This window comes from Pantherophis guttatus, chromosome 1 (genome assembly GCF_059756535.1).
Source record: "Pantherophis guttatus breed Tessera chromosome 1, ASM5975653v1, whole genome shotgun sequence".
Lineage (NCBI taxonomy): Eukaryota > Metazoa > Chordata > Lepidosauria > Squamata > Colubridae > Pantherophis > Pantherophis guttatus.
The window spans coordinates 154,986,425-155,004,775 of record NC_142063.1 but is presented as its reverse complement, the minus strand read 5'-3'; the positions used below and the strand labels follow the sequence as shown (position 1 = coordinate 155,004,775).

Here is an 18,351-nt window from a genome sequence, read left to right as displayed (position 1 = left end):
GTCAGAATTGATGACAATCAATAATTGATTTATTATTTTTATATTAAGGATAATGTTTCTATATATGCTGAAAGCATTACACATTTAGGTATTTCTAATCTATGGAATATTTCGCAAATAATTAAATATGAATTAAATATTGATACCTTGTTACATATATTTATAGATAGAAAATTTTAAACTTCAGTTTTTGAGGTAAGGTAAATATTCGTAAAATGAATGTTATTTCCAAAGTACTTTAATTTTTAAATGGAATTCCCATCCATATTTAAATGACAGATATTTTCAAAAATTATGTAAATTTCTATGGGCTACTTCATATTGCTGATCAAGATTTAAGTGTCAATTAAGACGGTTTTTTTTTTTCCAAATTTTGAATTATACAGTTCTTCTAATTTTGGTATTTCTACTAATACCAAATTTTGGATTGCTTCATTCATTAAAACTCTGTCCTAGACCCTTTGGAAGAGTCATTCCATTGCATATTTAGTTAACTGGTCTATTGGGGTTCAGGATATAATAGATTAGATATAACTCATTTCATAATTACACTAATTTGAATTTTCTATTATACTATTTTGGAAAACCATTTTGATCTTTTTTTTCCTTGCTAAATTGAAGTTATGGGGTAATAATAGACCTTAGAACTGTAAAAAAGCAGTTATATGCAAGATTTTGATGGATGCTGACATTTTTTACTTTTTACTAATTACTAAAGGGCAATGATGACTATTTATTAAAGGTCAAATATATTTGTCCTTTTACTGCTTACAGGTAATTTACAACATCTATTGACATCTTGATTTAGTCAGTGGGATTTTTTAGATTCAGAGGTACTTAAAATTATTAGAAGTATTATCTTATGAGACTAAACATCTCACAATGTTTATATACTTGATATCAATAAATCAATTTGATTTGCAATTTCAAAGACTGGATGGAATAAGCAATTGAAGATCTCCATTACGTCTAGACAATGTGAGACTTTTTAAAATTCTGAATCACAAATTTCAATTGTTCTTAGTCTATGACTTTTTCTATAAAAATACTGTTTTGGACTTACTGAATTCCATTGCATTTGTACAAAGAAGAAATGATTAAATTACATTATTGGAAATGCCATGAGAATAATACATTATTCAAATGCATGATTTTTATAAGATACTCTGAGAAGAAGTCATATGTATTAATTTGATATATTCAGATATCTACTGTCTGAAAATTCTTAGTTGGACAAAGGATTCTTGCTGTTCTTTAACATTGAAAATATGTATTTATGGCCTCGGTGATATTGCTTTATTTGCAACTTATGAATAACTTGCTGATACATAAACTACAAATGGAAACCATTAAATTTTACTGGTTATCAGCTTAGAATGTGTGTGTGTATTTGTATGTGTGTGTATGTGTGCATACATGCATGCATGCATGAGTTATGAAATCTTTTTTAAATTCAAGCCATACAATTTGTTCTTAGTGTAATTAATTCTTTGGATAATCTCCAATGTGCAAAAGTGATAGAGACATTTTAGTAGGTCTTATGAGATCACTTTTTGTGGCCAGTGACCTGGCCACAAGCGAGTGAGTGACCTGGTTTTATTAGTTTCCAAGCTAACTACTATAGTTGGAATTTATAATAATTGAACTGTAATAGTAATCGGATGGGAAGCTACTGAGAAATCCTAGGGCCATAGGCTAGACTAGGAAATTGAAAATATATCTTGGAAGAAGGTGTCCCTTCTGTATGTTTTCCAAGAAAATGGCATAGATATGACATCACCAAGACTAGGGCTTCATTTGAAGTAGTATTTACTTGTTATTAAGTAGAATGCAAAAACATTTAATTTTTTTTTAAAAAAGAAAAAACGTGTTCCTTGAATCATTGCTGACTCCCAGGTGACCACCTAGACAAGTCCTTGAACTTTTCATGACAAGAATTCAGAAGTCGTTTGCCATTTCCTCCTTCCTAAGAGAGTGACTGACCCAAAGTACTCAATTGGCTTTACATCCAAGGAAGGACTAAACTCATGGTCTCGCGGTTCTAGGTTGGTGTCTTAACCAGCATACCGAACTGGCTGTTTGTGAGGACAATAGAACATTATATGGCTTTGCTACAAAATTATTTTGTATATTTGACAAGAAATAATCTCGTTCTTTCATTTACAATAAGTTTTGGTAATATGTAAATTCTAGTCTAGAACCTTTTGTTGTATCTTTTAAAATAATTAGCTTGCACTCCTAAATCCAGTTTGCACTCCTACTGTAAATAGAATCCCCCGAGTTCTAAATCTATGCTCAATACAGATTAATTTTGGTTTTAATCACTATTTAGTTGGAATTACATTTTAATTGTTAGATGCCTTGAGAGAGGGTTCAGTTCTAGTGGGTAGAATGTAGGAGAAAATATTTGATACTATATTTCAGTGTCTTAAAATTTTGTCCCCCCAAGTTGCTTTTATTCTGTAATTAGAATGTATTATTGTTTTCAATTAAAGTATATTCTAAAGAGACATGTTTATTTTTAATCACTTTGGAAAAAATTGAAGAGATTATGGGTCTATTTTATACTGTAGCCAATAGAAGTATAGCAAAGCCTTTACAGTCTTCACAGTTTAAATGCTAATGCTGTATGACATTGCATGAGTTTATTAGCACAGAACTTTCAAATATTGTGGCCCTCACTACAAAAAAAAAAAAAAAGCCTTAAGACAGGGGTCCCCAACCCCCGGGATGCAACCCTTTACATGACCACGGCCTGTTTAAAACTGAGCCGCGGGAGAAATGAGCAATTGTAAAGCTCCATTCGTTTGAGCGGCATGCGTGAAGCTCCATTCGTTCAAGCGGCAGGCAAGCACGCACACATGCATGAAGCTTCACTCATGCGAACACAGGGTTTGCATTCGTGTGCAAAACTCCTTTTAGAATAGAATAACAGAGTTGGAAGGGACTTTGGAGGTCTTCAATCCAACCCCCTGCTTAGGCAGGAAACCCTACACCGCTTCAGACAAATGGCTATCTAATCTCTTCTTAAAAACTTGCAGTGTTGGAGCATTTACAATTTCTGCAGGCAAAGTTGTTCCACTTATTAATTGTTCTAACTGTCAGGAAATTTCTCCTTAGTTCTAAGTTGCGTCTCTCCTTGATTAGTTTCCACCCATTGCTTCTTGTTCTACCCTCAGGTGCTTTGGAGAAAAGCTTGACTCCCTCTTCTTTGTGGCAACCCCTGAGATATTGGAACACTGATATCATGTCATCCCTAGTCCTTCTTTTCATAAGACTAGACATATCCAGTTCCAGTAACCGTTCTTTATGTTTTATCCAGTGGTGAAATGTAAAATTTGTTACTACCGGTTCTGTGAGCATGGCTTGGTGAGGGGTAATGTGACTGAGTGGGCGTGGCCAACTTTTTAAAAAAAAAACTTTTAAAACCATTTTGTCTACAACGTCTTCGGCTGAAGAGGTTCTTTAAAAAATACTTTTAAAAGCTTCTGACGATCCCAGCTGAACCGCACGATCATCAGAGGCTTCTTTTTTACTTTTAAAAGCATTTTTTTTGGGCCGAAGAGGTTGTGGAAAAAATGCTTTTAAATTTTTTTAAAAAAAGGCTCTGATGATTGCTCGGCTCAGCTGGGCATGGGGGGGGGGGGCAGGGATTTTTGCTACCAGTTCTCCGAACCACCCACCACCATCGCTACTGGATCTGGTGATCCAGTCCAAACCGGGAGCATTTCATCCCTGGTTTTATCCTCAAGTCCCCTAATCATCTTTGTTGCCCTTCTCTGCACTCTTTCTAGACCCTCAATATCTTTTTTACATCGTGGCAACCAAAATTGGATGCAGTATTCCAAGTGTGGCCTTATCAAGGCATTATAAAGTGGTATTAACATTTTACATGATCTAGATTCTATCCCTCTGTTTATGCAGCCTAGAACTGTGTTCGCTTGTTTGGCAGCTGCAGCACACTTCTGGCTCATATTTAAATGATTGTCCACTAGGACTCCAAGATCCCTCTCACAGTCACCACTATTGAGCAAGGTACCACATATACTGTACCTGTTCATTTTTTTTTCTTGCCTAAATGTAGAACCTTACTTTTTTCACCATTAAATTTCATTTTGTTAGATAGCGCCCTATGTTCAAGTCTGTCAAGATCCTTCTGTATCTTAAACCTATCTTCCGGAGTGTTGGCTATTCCTGCTAGCTTGGTGTCATCTGCAAATTTGATGAGTTCCCCATCTATCCCCTCTTCCAAATCACTGATGAATATGTTGAAGAGTACTAGGCCTAAAACAGAACCCTGGGGTACCCACTGCACACATCACTCCATGTAGATGCAGTTCTATTGCAGATTACATGTTACAAGTAAATTATATCGACAGCATTCTTCTGGTCCATTAGTTTTGTCACTTTGTTAAATAATGCAACAAGATTAGTCCGGCATGATCTGTTTTTGACAAAACCATGTTGGTTTATGGTTATTACTTTGTTTGCTTCTAGGTGTTCGCTGATTCGTTGCTTGATTATCTTTTCCAGAATCTTCTCTGGTATTGAGGTCAGGCTGATGGGTCTGTAGTTTCCTGGATCTATTTTTTTTTCCTTTTTTGAATATGAGAACTACATCAGCACTTTTCCAGTCCTCTGGCAGTTCCCCAGTTCTCCAGGATCTTTGAAAAATATAGTTCAGTGGCTCTGAGATCACATCTGCCAGTTTCTTCAGAACCTTGGGATATAATCCATCTGGTCCTTATGATTTGAACTCGCCTACGGTAGACAGGTGCTCACTTACCATTTTCTTTCCTATTTTAACTTATGTTCCTAATTTGTTTTTTGTGATGCTGTTTTTGATAGGTTGGACTGTGTTTTCCCTTTGTGTAATGACAGATGCAAAAACCGAATTAAGTAGTTCTGCTTTCTCCCGGTTGCTTGTCACCTTCTTGCCACTTTCACCCAGCAATGGACCAATTGTTTCCTTTACTTTTTTCTTGTTTTTAACATATTAGAAGAAGTGCGAATGGACCTTGGCACATGAGCTTCTAATGAAGCTTCATGCACAAGTGCAAGTACCTGCCACATGCATGAAGCTCCATTCGTCTGAGTGGAGGGTGCATGTGTGTGCTGCTTACACAAATGGAGCTGTATATACTTGCATGTGTCTGCCACTCATACCCTGCCCGCGCTGGACGAGGCCGCCAAGCTGGAAAGGATGGGGACCACTGCCTTAAGATGCAGGCAGGCAGGCAGGCAGGCAGGCAGGAAGGAGGGAGGGAAGGAAGGAAGGAAGGAAGGAATTCTATATTATTCCATAGTTACAGCCCTAGTGGTTCATATACATTATTGCAGCTGACTCTGCCCACAGCCTGGAGTGCGATCCTGACAGGCTCAAGATTGACTCAGCCTTCCATCCTTCCAAAGTCGGTAAAATGAGGACCCAGATTGTTGGGGGCAATAGGCTGATATTGCAAATCACTCAGAGAGTGCTGTAAAGCATTATGAGGCAGTATATCTATATATATAAAAGTGAAATACCACACATGCATCATCACAAAATCTCCACAACCGTAAAGTCTACAAACTTGAAATTTGCCACACATGTTCCTCTTGGCTTCTAGGTGCTCACTAAGAAAGGATTTTTCAAAAGGACCATCAGAGCATTAATATTTCCTATATTATTATTAACACGCTCTGATGCTAGGGAGTTCTACTCCGCCTCCCCACCTGAAAAGAAATCTGTTCCAAATGCAAAACACAAGCAGAGAAGAGGAGTTTCAGTTTCAGTTTTACTTTCACAGCAGCAAGCAGGGGATAGGATAGGGAGACTTCTGTGGGGCAAGGCTGAGGAACAGAAGGGGACAGGATAGGATAGGCATCTGTGGAGCAAGGCTGAGGGAGAGAAGGGGAGAGGAGAGGCCGATTGTAACTACTTATTAATTTTCAAGCTGTAAATATCAATTTATCAAGCCCGATCACATAGTTCCATAGCGGAGCACGGGTATTCAGCTAGTAAATATGTAAGTCAAAGTGGAATTGAATAAATTTGGTAATGCCTAAAATTCTTTTTTGCCACCTGAAAAATATTTTTCTGACATTTTATTAGTCATCGCTTCTTTTAATATAGAAATAAATAAAAATAAAAATTGTTGTCAGAAAGTCTTTTAAGCCATATCTCTGCATTGATTTTAGGCTTCCAAAATCCCCTTATCAGTTATCCATTTCTTTTCATAGGAAACATCTGAGATCATCTACCTCAAGGTCTATCAGCAGAATGGGGAGCATTTCTTCCTCTTTGTTTCCCTAGAATTAGTAGACTTTACAAAACAGAGAGAAAAAAATCAGAAGCAGAGAGGCAGCCTGATTCATCTAGTGTTGGATTTTATCTAACCAAATCTCTGGTTAGGTGTTTACTACTTTGCTGACTACAGTATCTTATGATTTATAGTAGGGGTGTCAAACTCGTGGTGTCACATTGTTGTCACGTGACATTCGCTAAAATGGGGGTGGGCGTGGCCAGCACATGACTCATCTGGCCCGTGGGCCGTGAGTTTGATACCCCTGATTTACAGTGTTTCATGATGAGCAAATAGTCTTGTCTCCTTTGCTGTTTTCATTACTACCACACAAGAAGTAACACTGTTTCTTCAGATCTGGTACAGTAGGTTTTCTTTCTCCATAGTTTTTCTGGAGCTTCATTGTTTTTAGCTAAGGGGAAAAAAATTGGGCCAAGAATAAGGGCCTAGCACCCAATCTTACCTTTCAGCTTTTGCTTTGCATCAGAGTATAACATTAAAATAAAATTCAAAAATTGTTATCATCTGTAAACAATAATCTTTAGAAGACAGTATAAAAGCAATACAGTGCAGGTTTTTCACTTAGCTGTCATTGATATATGTTTACTAGATAATGTTTGGTATTTTGCTCCCTAATGTGCATGGCCCAAGGTTACATATACAACAGTAAGGCAGTAAAGTATACAGGTAGTATTATAAAACAAAACATTTCTGAACACCTGCATAGCATAAATCATGGCTTCCAGCAGCTGAATTTTAAATATTACATTATATGCAAAGTTTCCACATTTCTTTGTTGAGATTTAATCAAGACGTTTTGACTTTAGTGAAAAATAGTCTTGTTTTTGAGTCAAGTCATCTTCATTTCTTTTAATGAAGATGCATCTCTAGCATTACCAGTCCAGTCAAAAACTATTTGTAATTTTACTGTATATTTATTTAGATGAACGCATGGCTCTCCACCTACAATAATTTACTTGAAATTGAATTTCAGTATACATATGTTACTGGTAAAGCGGAAAACTGTTATCAATGGAAGCTTAATTAGTAATCATTCAAGTTTCATTAGGTATAAAGCTTGGTTGATATGTACATACATTTTTCTTGAAGATGTATGGGTTACAACTTCAGGTTAGGTTCACACATTGTGCAAAATAATGGTTAGTTTAACCATGATTAGAATGTACCATATAGCAAAAATTATACTAATTCACCATTTATCAACTGCACTAGCTGCATTCATACAACACACTAAACTGAAACTTGGTAAACTGTGCCAATAAAGAAGAATATTTGTAGCTCAGGGTTGAAATGAGGTGTCCTTGGTGCTCTCTGAGTTTGGTTGTTTTTTTGCAGATGTTTCATTACCCAAATTAGGTAACATCATCAGTGCTAGTCAAGCTACCAGGTATAGTGTATTGTGTAAATCCAGCAATAGAATGAAGAGTATCCTATTGAAAAATATTGCATTCGATATCAACTGAATATGCCAATCATAAAATATCTGCGGTGGTATTTTCTACATATTAAACAACATATATCACTGCATTTAGTGAATGGTGAATAGTGTGTGTGATCTGATCCTGGGACCAACAGGTATTTCCCTTGAAATAAGGGAATACATCAGTAGTGGGATTCAAATCCCAGCACTACCAGTTTGCTATTGGGAGTGTGCGGACGCGCTCGCTTTGGGAGCACATGCGCAGAAGGTTCTGCGCATGTGCAGAGCATTTTGGTGACATCTGGGCGGGTGAGCGGAGCCTCCTGCCACCGCCGCTACTGGTTCGCCCAAACCAGGGCAAACCGGTAGCAACCCACCCCTGGAATACATATCAAAGATGAACAGTATCCTATTTTAGGCTGAATTATGGATTAAAACAGCAAAAAGACAGGTAGAGTGTTTAACATTTTATTTTATTTATGGCCACAGAAATACATAGAGAAGTAATCGACAAGTTGCTCCAGATTTTGAGTTTCTAGAGAGTAAATGTCACAGGGCAGAGAAGGAAGGGTCAGTCTACTAAGGACATCTATCAGATAGATAGAGGGAGATGGATGGATGGATGGATGGATGGATGGATGGATAGAATAAGTATTCCTGCCTGGATAAGCATTAAAAGACCTCCAAGATCCCTTTAAACCTTATGACTCCAGACTAGCCAGAAATTTGCCTCTCAGAGGAACTTTGTGTTGGGAAAGAAAAGGCATTTTCTTCAAAAGGCACTACCTTTTGATATTCAATCCAGTACGAGCACCATTTATGCACTGGTAAATCTGAATCAGAATCTGGGCAGTGCATCCTGTGCTAGAAGAAGCTATAGTAGGTTTTGTAGTAAGGCCCAGTAGGCTTAATAGGTTAAAAGGGCTCAGTCATCTTTCAATAACAGGTATATTTATACAGTTCGTAACATATTTTGTGGACACCATAGTTGTGCTGTAAAAATCTGCATGATTGCCGGAAGACAGTAAGATGGTTCCAGAAACTTCTAACACTTTATTGCTATCTATGCATCATCTAGTGCCATTCTACTACTGGGAGGCAGAAACCAAGAAAGCATAATGAAACAAAATTTATTTTGCTCAATGTAAATGATATTACACGCTTAAAATTTCTTAAAAGTCCCAGATTAAAGTAAAACAAGCAATAATTGAGAAGTCAATGGACAGATGGGAATGAACTATAATAGTACTGTATATATTTTAGTATGAATTGGTGAGGGCCTGCATCTGATCAAGGGACTTTTAATCACCTTCATAAAAGAAGCTCTAGGTAGGGCCATAGTTGAAGGGACAGGTATTCCTCAGTTAACGTCAGAAATTGGGACAGAATTTCTAAAACTAAGCAATGTGGTTGTAAAATGCAGCGCTATATGACTGCCTTGTTTAACATCAGTTTCACATTTATTACCATTGTTTAGCAAGTCTTGGGCTGTTGTTAAGTGCATCGTGACATGGTCACCATTTGCCATCTCCTATCAATGGCTTATCCATTGACTTTGCTTGTCAGAAACTGTCAATGAAGATCACAAATGGTGATCAAACAATTGCGGGATGCTCCAATGTCGTAATTGGAAGCTGGTTACCAAGCATTCAGATTGCTGTTTCGTGACTATGAGGGTGCTAAGGTGGCCACAACTTCAAACACTGGTCATAAGTACTATTTGTTCAGGGCTGCAGTAAGTTTAAATGGTTGCTGAACAAGTGGTTGTGAAGCAGCAACCTCCAACCTTTTGGGCACCAGGGACCAGGTTCTGTGGAGAGAGATTGTTCTGTGGACCATAAGGGGTCATGGTTTCATGTGCTGCCTGCATCAGGGTTTTGCTTATTTGCATGGACTGGTTTCTGGCATGCCATGGACCAGGAGTTGGGGACTCCCATTGTAAAGGATTGATTGCATCAGTAAGTAATGTCACTTGTAAAGGTAACTCTGGCAAAGCGGCCACACAAAATCTGTTATAATTCCATTCAACAAAACATTTTGTATTTTTGCATTTTATTCTATAATGCAATAAAATGTTGAGAAACACACACACACACACACACACACACACACACACACAAAAGGTAGAACATTTTGTAACAGCATGTAAGATAAAAGTATTATGAGTGTTTCCGATTCAGGTGGGACAGAAACATTCCAGATGTCTAATGTTACATTTATTTCAGCCAATGTATGTCTGAATAAGGTAAATGCTGCATTTTTAAATTTTTCTTTTATTTTTAAATTTATTTTTGTGCCTTCAAGTCAACGTTGACTCCTGGCAACTCCCTGAAAAAGTCCCTGCCATAGTGCTGTTATAATAATAGTTTCTCTTTTTTTTTCTTTTCCCATTTGAAGTCTTAGATTTAGGATTTTCTTTAAATGGGCAAAATGGATGACTTTACATAATCAGTTTTAAAAATGAAGCTGTAAAATGAATCTAAATATTTATTCTACATCTAAATCTGCCGAATGTTAATTTTCATTCTGTTTCGTATTTTATATAAACTGTCTGCTTTCCTGCTGTGTTTTTTCTTCCCAGATACTGATGAATACAGGCCGCCAGTTTGGAAATCTTATTGTGAGTATTTGATTAGATATTATCACTGTCTACCCTATTCATAAATCTACCGCCCATGATAAGGAGAATGAGGGGTGGGTGGGTTAGCTTTTATAAAAAACTCCATTTCTCACATATCAAACCTAGGTTTGTTTCATCCAGTTTCCACCTGAACTTGCAACACTTTTTCAAGCCTCACTCAATTGCTTATGTGCATTTCTTTGACTATATAGGTAGTCCTCAACTTACAACCACAATTGAGCCCAAAATTTATATTTATGCTAAGTGAGAAATTTGTTAAGTGACTTTTATGACTTTTCTTGCCACATTTGTTTAGTAGCACAGTGAAAAGTGGTCATAAATCACTTCTTTCAATGCCGTTGTAACTTCAAATGGTCACTAAGTGAACTGTTGTTAAGTCAAGGACTTTTTGGTTTTCCTTAATTTTTGCATTTCTTCGCCAGATATTACTGCAGCTTCCTGTAGATCCTAGTGATATATATATATACGGGGCAGTGTGGACAAATATCATCAAATTTTAATGCATGTTTCATTTATTTCATAATGTAACTGATCTAACATGATATGAACCAATGTGAATGCATTTTTTTGAAGAGGGAGAGAAAACGGCCTGGGAAATATGTTATAAACTAAGCAATTCAAAAAAGTGACCTACATTGTTTGAAAATCTTTTTCCTTGCCATTTATTAAAAAAAATATTGATAATCAACGATATTAACAATTCATTGCTGCGAAACAAGGATAGATATAGTTTTCTTTATTGTATAATAATTATTAGTCAATCCTGTGGTCAGACAACTGACCTTTGATAAGTTTTGCATAGTGGATACATACGTCACCAAAATCATATCAAGAAACTAGTTGACCTCATCACCAAATGCAATTATAGAACATTAAATGCAATTTAGACCACATGTGGGTTCTTGATCAATTCCTGAATTACCTATCTAACAGAGTTGTTCTAAATAACTGAATTATCTCTGAGGTGTGTACAAAAAAAATATTTTGTGATTGTATTAACCTTACTTTAAGAGGATCAGTTGAAGCTGTTTAATTCTCCCTGGATTTACCAAAACAGGATCTTTAAACTCATTACCATGGACATGTAGGTAACTTGTGAGATTCTTTCATACAATTAAGTTACTGGCTAAGGAACCATTGATAATTCTTTCAGAAATTCTTTGTGGAACCTCAGAAGCAGCAGTTGCAGCTGGACCAAAAAATCAAAATAACAAAAGTTTAGGTTGAATATACTGTTGATAAAAACCTCTGGGGTAAATCAAATTCATTTCCCCCGCCCCCATTTTGCACAAGTTTTAGCTCTCTTAGAACGTTGATGCAAAATAATGAACTTGCGAGAAGCTCAGTTTACCCCATATCACATATTTAGATATATGAACTGAGATTGCTGAAAAAGCCTGAGTTGTGTTTACCCACTGCCCTGTCCCTATATTAACCCTGCCTCTCCTTCCTCTATAAGTCTTACTACTTGGTGGAACTTGTGGGGAAGGATGATACAAGTATGCATCTTTTTTACATAGTGATATTATTCATTGTATGTGAATATTAGCCCAAATTAATTTTGGATTAGTTCCTGGCCCTATTACTTTGCCTGAGGTAATAGAAATAAAAAGAAAGGTGAGGGGGAGGGGCTTGAAGAGGAAGATTATGATCTGATAACATCAAGACAACTGTGTGAAAAAAGGAAAAGCCTCAGCAACTGTGCTACCCAACCCAGGTTTTTATAGTTACATGAAGGCAAAACTCAGAACAATTAAAAATGAAAGCACAGTCATTCTTATTAACTGAGAAATGGTATTTATATAATAAAGAATGCATCTATTCTGTTTTAAGAAGTAGATGTGATGGTGCATTTTTGATTTTTTCATTCTAGGGTATTTGTTTCAACCCAGTACCAAAATCCTAAGATTGATCTATTATCATCAGAGTTTAATTAAACTCGAGTTATGTCAGTTGTGCACCGACATTAATGCAGTGCCAACCTTCATTTTATTTCATTTGCACCCGGTTTCCTTTTGTTGGAGTCTGAAAGGAACGGCCGTACCTTTAAGAATCTTCTGCCCGCAGCTGCTCTTTTATAATTGCTATTGTCAGAACCTTTGTCTGCTTCAGAGCTTAAGGGCCCCAGTGTGCAGGTTTTAAGTCATAACTTACTCGATCAGTCACTTGTCATATGCCAAGCCAGTTATTTAATATAAAACCATTAACACACAAAGTGACTCGAAGCAGGCTTTTGTCTTCAAAACGATGATTAAAGGATAAAAATTGGCACTCATTGTGTCGCTTATATTAAAACCCATTAATCACAACAGTCACACATCCTGCAGTTGTCACCTAGAAATGCATGCCTGCTGTCTCCAGTTGCAAATAAGAATAATAAATGGCTGAAAAATAACCTTTTGCAAAGGAAGTGCATGTATGTTCATATTAGGCTATATACCACCTATACTCTAAGGATGTTCGGTTTTTATTATCATGACATCTTGCTGGCAGCTAAAAAATGCTATTCCTTTGTGTGTGACTATTTCTAGTTCTCTTACATTTGTAAAGATTTGTGGTTATGCAACTAATCTGTTCAGAGCAGGTTCTAAGCGGCGAATGAGAACCAAGGAATGAATTTTCTTTCCTCCTTTGTAAAGAACACAGTCATACTAAATCAAATCAAATCAAATCAAATCAAATCAAATCAAATCAAATCAAATCATATCTTTATTATAGTCAAAGTCCAGCCTAAGGAAGGTGGGTACCGTCAATTTTAAAGCATCAGAATACACACACACACACACACACACACACACACACACACACACACACACACTGGAATAATGAACTAGGTGCTCATTAAAATTAGTTTACGGCCCAGGCCTTCATCTGATGGATTTTAAGCCTGTTGTGCAGAACCTGGCAACACTATATGTTGTACCACGGTTGGTATTTGAAAGCAGCAGGGAAGTATATAATTGTCCTGTGTGCCCTGGATATTTACGTAATAATGGTGAGATGAGCCTAGTATGAATGTCTCTTAATACGGGTGCTGGAAAAACACATGTTCTGTTGTTTCTATCTAGAGTCTCATGGGCATTGTTCCACTAGGTGTGGAATCTTCCTATACCAAGCTTCAAGGATACCTGAAGGGAGGGCATGGACATTATGCCAGAATAAAGGTCCTTCTATGGTTAGATACCTTGAGTTTGTCATAGGGGAGGCAGAATACCTGTTGGATTCACTGGCAATAAAGATAGGGGACTATCTGCTAGATCCTGAGGGCACTGTGTTTCCACTGCCTGCTGTTAAATGAGTGTTTTGGCCTAGTCATATCTCATGCTGAGTAGAAGACCTGGAGAGAAGCCCAAGGATGAGATGCCGCTACTGTCTTTTTCTATGCAGCCTGAAAACCATCCCTCATAGTTTGTGGGACAAAGCCAAGGGGGTGAAAAGGATAGTTGAACCAATAGTTGAGTATGATCACCCATACTCTAGCCTCAATTTTAATGAAGCCTATATCTAGTCCCTGGGTAGCATGAAAGACACATTTCAGGATTTGAAGGGCCAATTTTAGACATTCAGATTGAAAAAGTCTAATGGTGCAAAATTAGAGAAGGGGCCCAGTGGGCATCATAAAGAAGTTGTATTATCGGCTTGGTTTAGCACAATTTCAGTGCTACAGGTATATAGTGGCCATCTCTTGTCAAGGAATTTAAGGATGCCAGATTATTTCCTCTGTATTTTTAGCAACATAGTCCCCATTGGGTTCCCTACTGCTGGCAGAATGGAGGACTACTCCCAGTTATTTGAAACAGGAGACTTGCTCAATCTTAAGAGTATCTATGATGTATGCTCTGTCTTGGGCCTTTTGGCAAATTCCTTGATTGTAGTTTTCTGAGTTCTAGCTGGTCTTCCTCCCAATATTGTATTAGTGCTTTTAAGTGCTCTTTTAGGATCTATAGGTGTTCTTGAAAGAGTTGCTGCATTGTTGTCTGCATAGAGTAGAACATAAATGTGACTTCCAGCAAGTTTTGGAAAGTAGAAGTTCATATTGAGGAGTTTGCCTACCATGGAGTTGATTTAGAAATTGAATAAGAGTGAGGCCAATATGCAGCTTTGTTTGATGCCTTTCTCAGTTCCAGTAGCAGTGGTGAGATGGCCTGGAGGTTACATCTTATTTTGAGTGAGGTCACTTCATGACCTAGATATTAGATGAAATAAATGTTGATCAATCAAGCAGGTCTCCAGTTTTTCCCATAGTTTAGCTTGAGATATGGAATTAAAAGCTGCTTTGAATCTATGAAGGCAACAGAAAGGGAGTTTGTGTTGCAGAAAGAGCGTTTTTCAATGAGTTGATAAGAGTACTAGACACTGATCGTGGCCTTTCCTAAAGCCAACTTACTTTCCAGCCAGTTCTGGAATTTCCACTGTAGCCGTCTTGCATAGAATTTGCTGATTGTATTAAGGAGGCTGATAGGTCTATAATTAGTCCCCAGTCTTTGGGGACTCCAGCATAGATGTCAATGCAGGTAAAGAGTGGGGCCAGTGAGCGTCCTGAAGCCCAAATTATTTTCAATGGTCTCTGGAGAAATTAGATATTTTCCTGGGACTTTCCATGGTCATACAGATATTGTAGGATGGTATAGCTGTTTCTGTTATATTTTATTATTTAATAAATTGATAAGATGTGTGTTTATTACAAAATATGTATCTTAGGTCAGTCTCGGATTGTATGTATCCCTCACCCTCTCCTTTCTATTAGCAGTATCCAAAATATAGAGCAAATTGCTCAGAGGCCTCATTTTCTCCTCATCTAGTGAAAGAGAGACAACTTCTCAGGCAATCATCAACAGAAAGCACCATTATCCAACATGAAATGTACAATCTTGGAGTCATCTGACAGAATATCAGAGCCATTTTAAAGTGTCTTAACAGCAGTTAATATTTATTTAGACAAGACAAGATTCTTAACGTTCCTATTTTCCCTAAAACAACAATAAAATGAGGTTGATTGGCCCAAATGTAAGTGTTATGAATTGGGATAATAAGACACCTCACCCAGGCCAACCTGGAAGTTTTGGGGTGGTCCTCAGGTGTTCTTTTTCAATGTTTGCTAAATTGGTTTCCAAAAGTGTGGAAACTGGCTTTGTTACATGTTTTAACTGTAACATATTATGGTCCCATTAATGGTATCCAATTTTCCCAATATGTTAGTTATTTTTTTCCCCTAAACTGAATTTATCTTCCCTCATCCTCAGTTTGGAAATGAATTTAAGCCTCTGGCATTTCATATTATTCATTTAATACCATGAAAAATAGCATTTGTATTTGCTATTGGGGATAGGAAACTTTGTTCTCTAATGATTATAGGCTGTCTCAGAAAGGGAATATTATGAGGTGTGAAAGATGAGGTCCACATATGAAAGTCCAATTAAACTGACTTATTGCTAATCATGCCTAGCCACAAGAATAGCCTGCTTGGAGTTAGATAAGGGCTAACGGAATTTAAGGGAGGCTGGACTTAGTTCGCTTGTGGCTATGTAGAAATTCTAGGTTGCTCTCGCTTTTGACTCCACCCCCAGGTTTTGCCACTCCTTCTTCTACAAATATTATTTGATGTCTAGGTTTTATTATTTCATGTAAAGAGGTCTTTTTATCCAGTGTGTTAGGACATGTATGGAGGACTTTAACATTTTACTTGAAAAGAACAGAATGATTTTATTTGTATGTCACGATAGACCAAAGAAAGAGAGGCCTGTTCCCAACATTTGTCAGTTGGTGATACCTATTATCCAGGTGGGATATGAAATACTTTTTCACAAATTTGAAGCCATACTATCATGGCATTGGTGACATTTGCTGCATCCCTAAGAGGGAAACTCTATAAAGCTCCAGCATGGTCATTAAGTTTGTTTTATTTGAAAGTGTACTCTGTCTCTAATCATCTCTTAACAATAAGCTGCCACATGCTAGGAAATGTTTTACTCTCCCATTAGTGTGAGGAAAAGCTGGTTACTTATTACTAAGATTCTCTGAAATTTTTTTAGTGTCCTTGTGCTATGCTTCCCTGCTAAATATGATCAGACCTCTGTGTTGCGATGTCCAAAGTGTTAGTCTCAGGAAAACTAGGAGGAATGCATGCTATACAGTAGGCAATAGGGATTCAATTCTGGGAAAGGTTCCCAACAAAATGTTCGGCTCTAAAAAGTTGCAGCAAAGGTACTGCACAGATGCAGAATTCCATCTGTTCATTACAGAGATAACTTGAAAAATCTCATGGTAAGGAACAACTTCTTTGGTTATTGTGTCTCTTATACAGAGAGATTCTTCTTCATTAAATAAAGAAAAAAGAAACCTACCCCGAAAGAAGTCCTTGATTTAAGTTCATATTTGTGTTAAGACGTAAAGTAAAATCTCTGTTTACCTTTTCTTAGTGTATCAGCTGCAGCAAGAAGCTCCACATCCTAGAAGAATTACCTGCACGTCCGAGGTGGGTACGAAGAAAATAAGATATTGCAGGCTGTTGCTGTGATACTTATTATCATTTGTTTGTTTGTTTGTAGTCATAGATCTACCAGATCTTACAAAGACTGAATCCTTTTTTTCCCCAATTTTTCTCTGTACCCATTTCAATTTTTGCAATTATTCACAGCAACACTATGTTGGACATGTTGTGAGAAACAGAAATAGTGATTGCCCAGTGTAATTTGGAAAAGTACCAGTGGTACCACAGCTAGATAAACTTGCCATCCTTGAGTACAGGTAGTCCTCGACTTACGACCATAATTGAGCCCAACATTTCTGTTGCTAAGCAAAACATTTGTTAAGTGAATTTGCCCCATTTTCATTACCTTTCTTGCCACAGTTGTTAAGTGAATCACTGCAATTGTTGAGTTAATAACATAGTTGTTAAGTGAATCTGGTTTCCCCATTGACTCTGCATATAAGAAGGTTGCAAAGATCACCTGACCCCAGGACACTGAAACTGTCATAAAGATGAGTCAGTTGCCAAGAGCCTGAATTTTGATCACATAATCATTCAACAGTTGAAAGTATGAAAAATGGTCATAAGTCATTTTTTTCAGTGCTGTTGTAACTTTTAACAGTCACTAAATAAACGGTTGTAAGTCAAGGACTACCAAGATCTGACACTCTCAAGGTCATCCTTAAGGATCTGATGCATAGCAAGATTGCTGTAAGAGAAGCAGCAAATGATCCTTCTTTTAATCCTGACTGCTTGCTTTCGGAAACCAGTCCTTTTTCTCTGATATCTTCAATATATATGGAAAAGTGAATAAGAATGATGCTTCTTATTGTGTTGATTTTTAAAAATTCTCATATAAGTACCTATTAATTTTGTGGTTTTTTGTTATGTTTGTTTAATTGTTGTTAGCTGCCCAGAGTCACTTGTTTGAGATGAGCAGCTTTATGCAATGAATGAATGAATATAATATTTTTCCTTTCATCTCCTTAGATCTAAATTTACTGCAGAAAAAGTTAATTATAAATCTACTTGTTGGTTTATATCAACAGCCTCCTTTACTGTTTAATATTATCACTTTACCTTTTGTCAGATGTCATACACCAGTTTCGACCCACAAATTTGTTACATAGTAAGCAGCTTAATCAGAAAGTAATGTCAATTTTAATTTTCAGCATGTTACACGGCAGGTTTGGACTTGTTATAATGCGGCTCCTGTTCACATTAATAGGTATTGAAAATTATTAAAGTTTAAATTTTATTGCAATGCTTCCATCATGCGCCCAAGAGAAGAGGAAATTAATCTTTGAAATGTGACTTAAATCCTGAGTGCAGAGTACTGTTGTGGTTTTAATAGTTTATATCACTTAGATACCAAACAGGATTAATTTATTAAATTAAATAGGAGCTTCTTTGTGCAGTTCTTCCAAATATACTTTAAGCCTTTAGAATGAAGAATAAAACACAAGTAAATATGAAATAGTCCCAGGTTGCTGCCAGCATTGCAAGCATTTTTCAT

General features: G+C 36.9%; 1 protein-coding gene across 2 annotated transcripts in view; it reads left to right on the top strand.

Annotated features, from left to right (window-relative positions):
- CHN1 (chimerin 1) overlaps nucleotides 1-18,351 on the top strand; it is a 110,885-nt gene that overhangs the window by 26,325 nt on the left and 66,209 nt on the right. For both annotated transcript variants that reach the window (XM_034427839.3, XM_087882031.1), the window contains exons 2-3: nucleotides 10,307-10,345; nucleotides 16,786-16,841. In XM_034427839.3, the coding sequence (XP_034283730.1) occupies nucleotides 10,307-10,345; nucleotides 16,786-16,841 (95 nt within the window). The remainder of the gene's footprint in view (nucleotides 1-10,306; nucleotides 10,346-16,785; nucleotides 16,842-18,351) is intronic.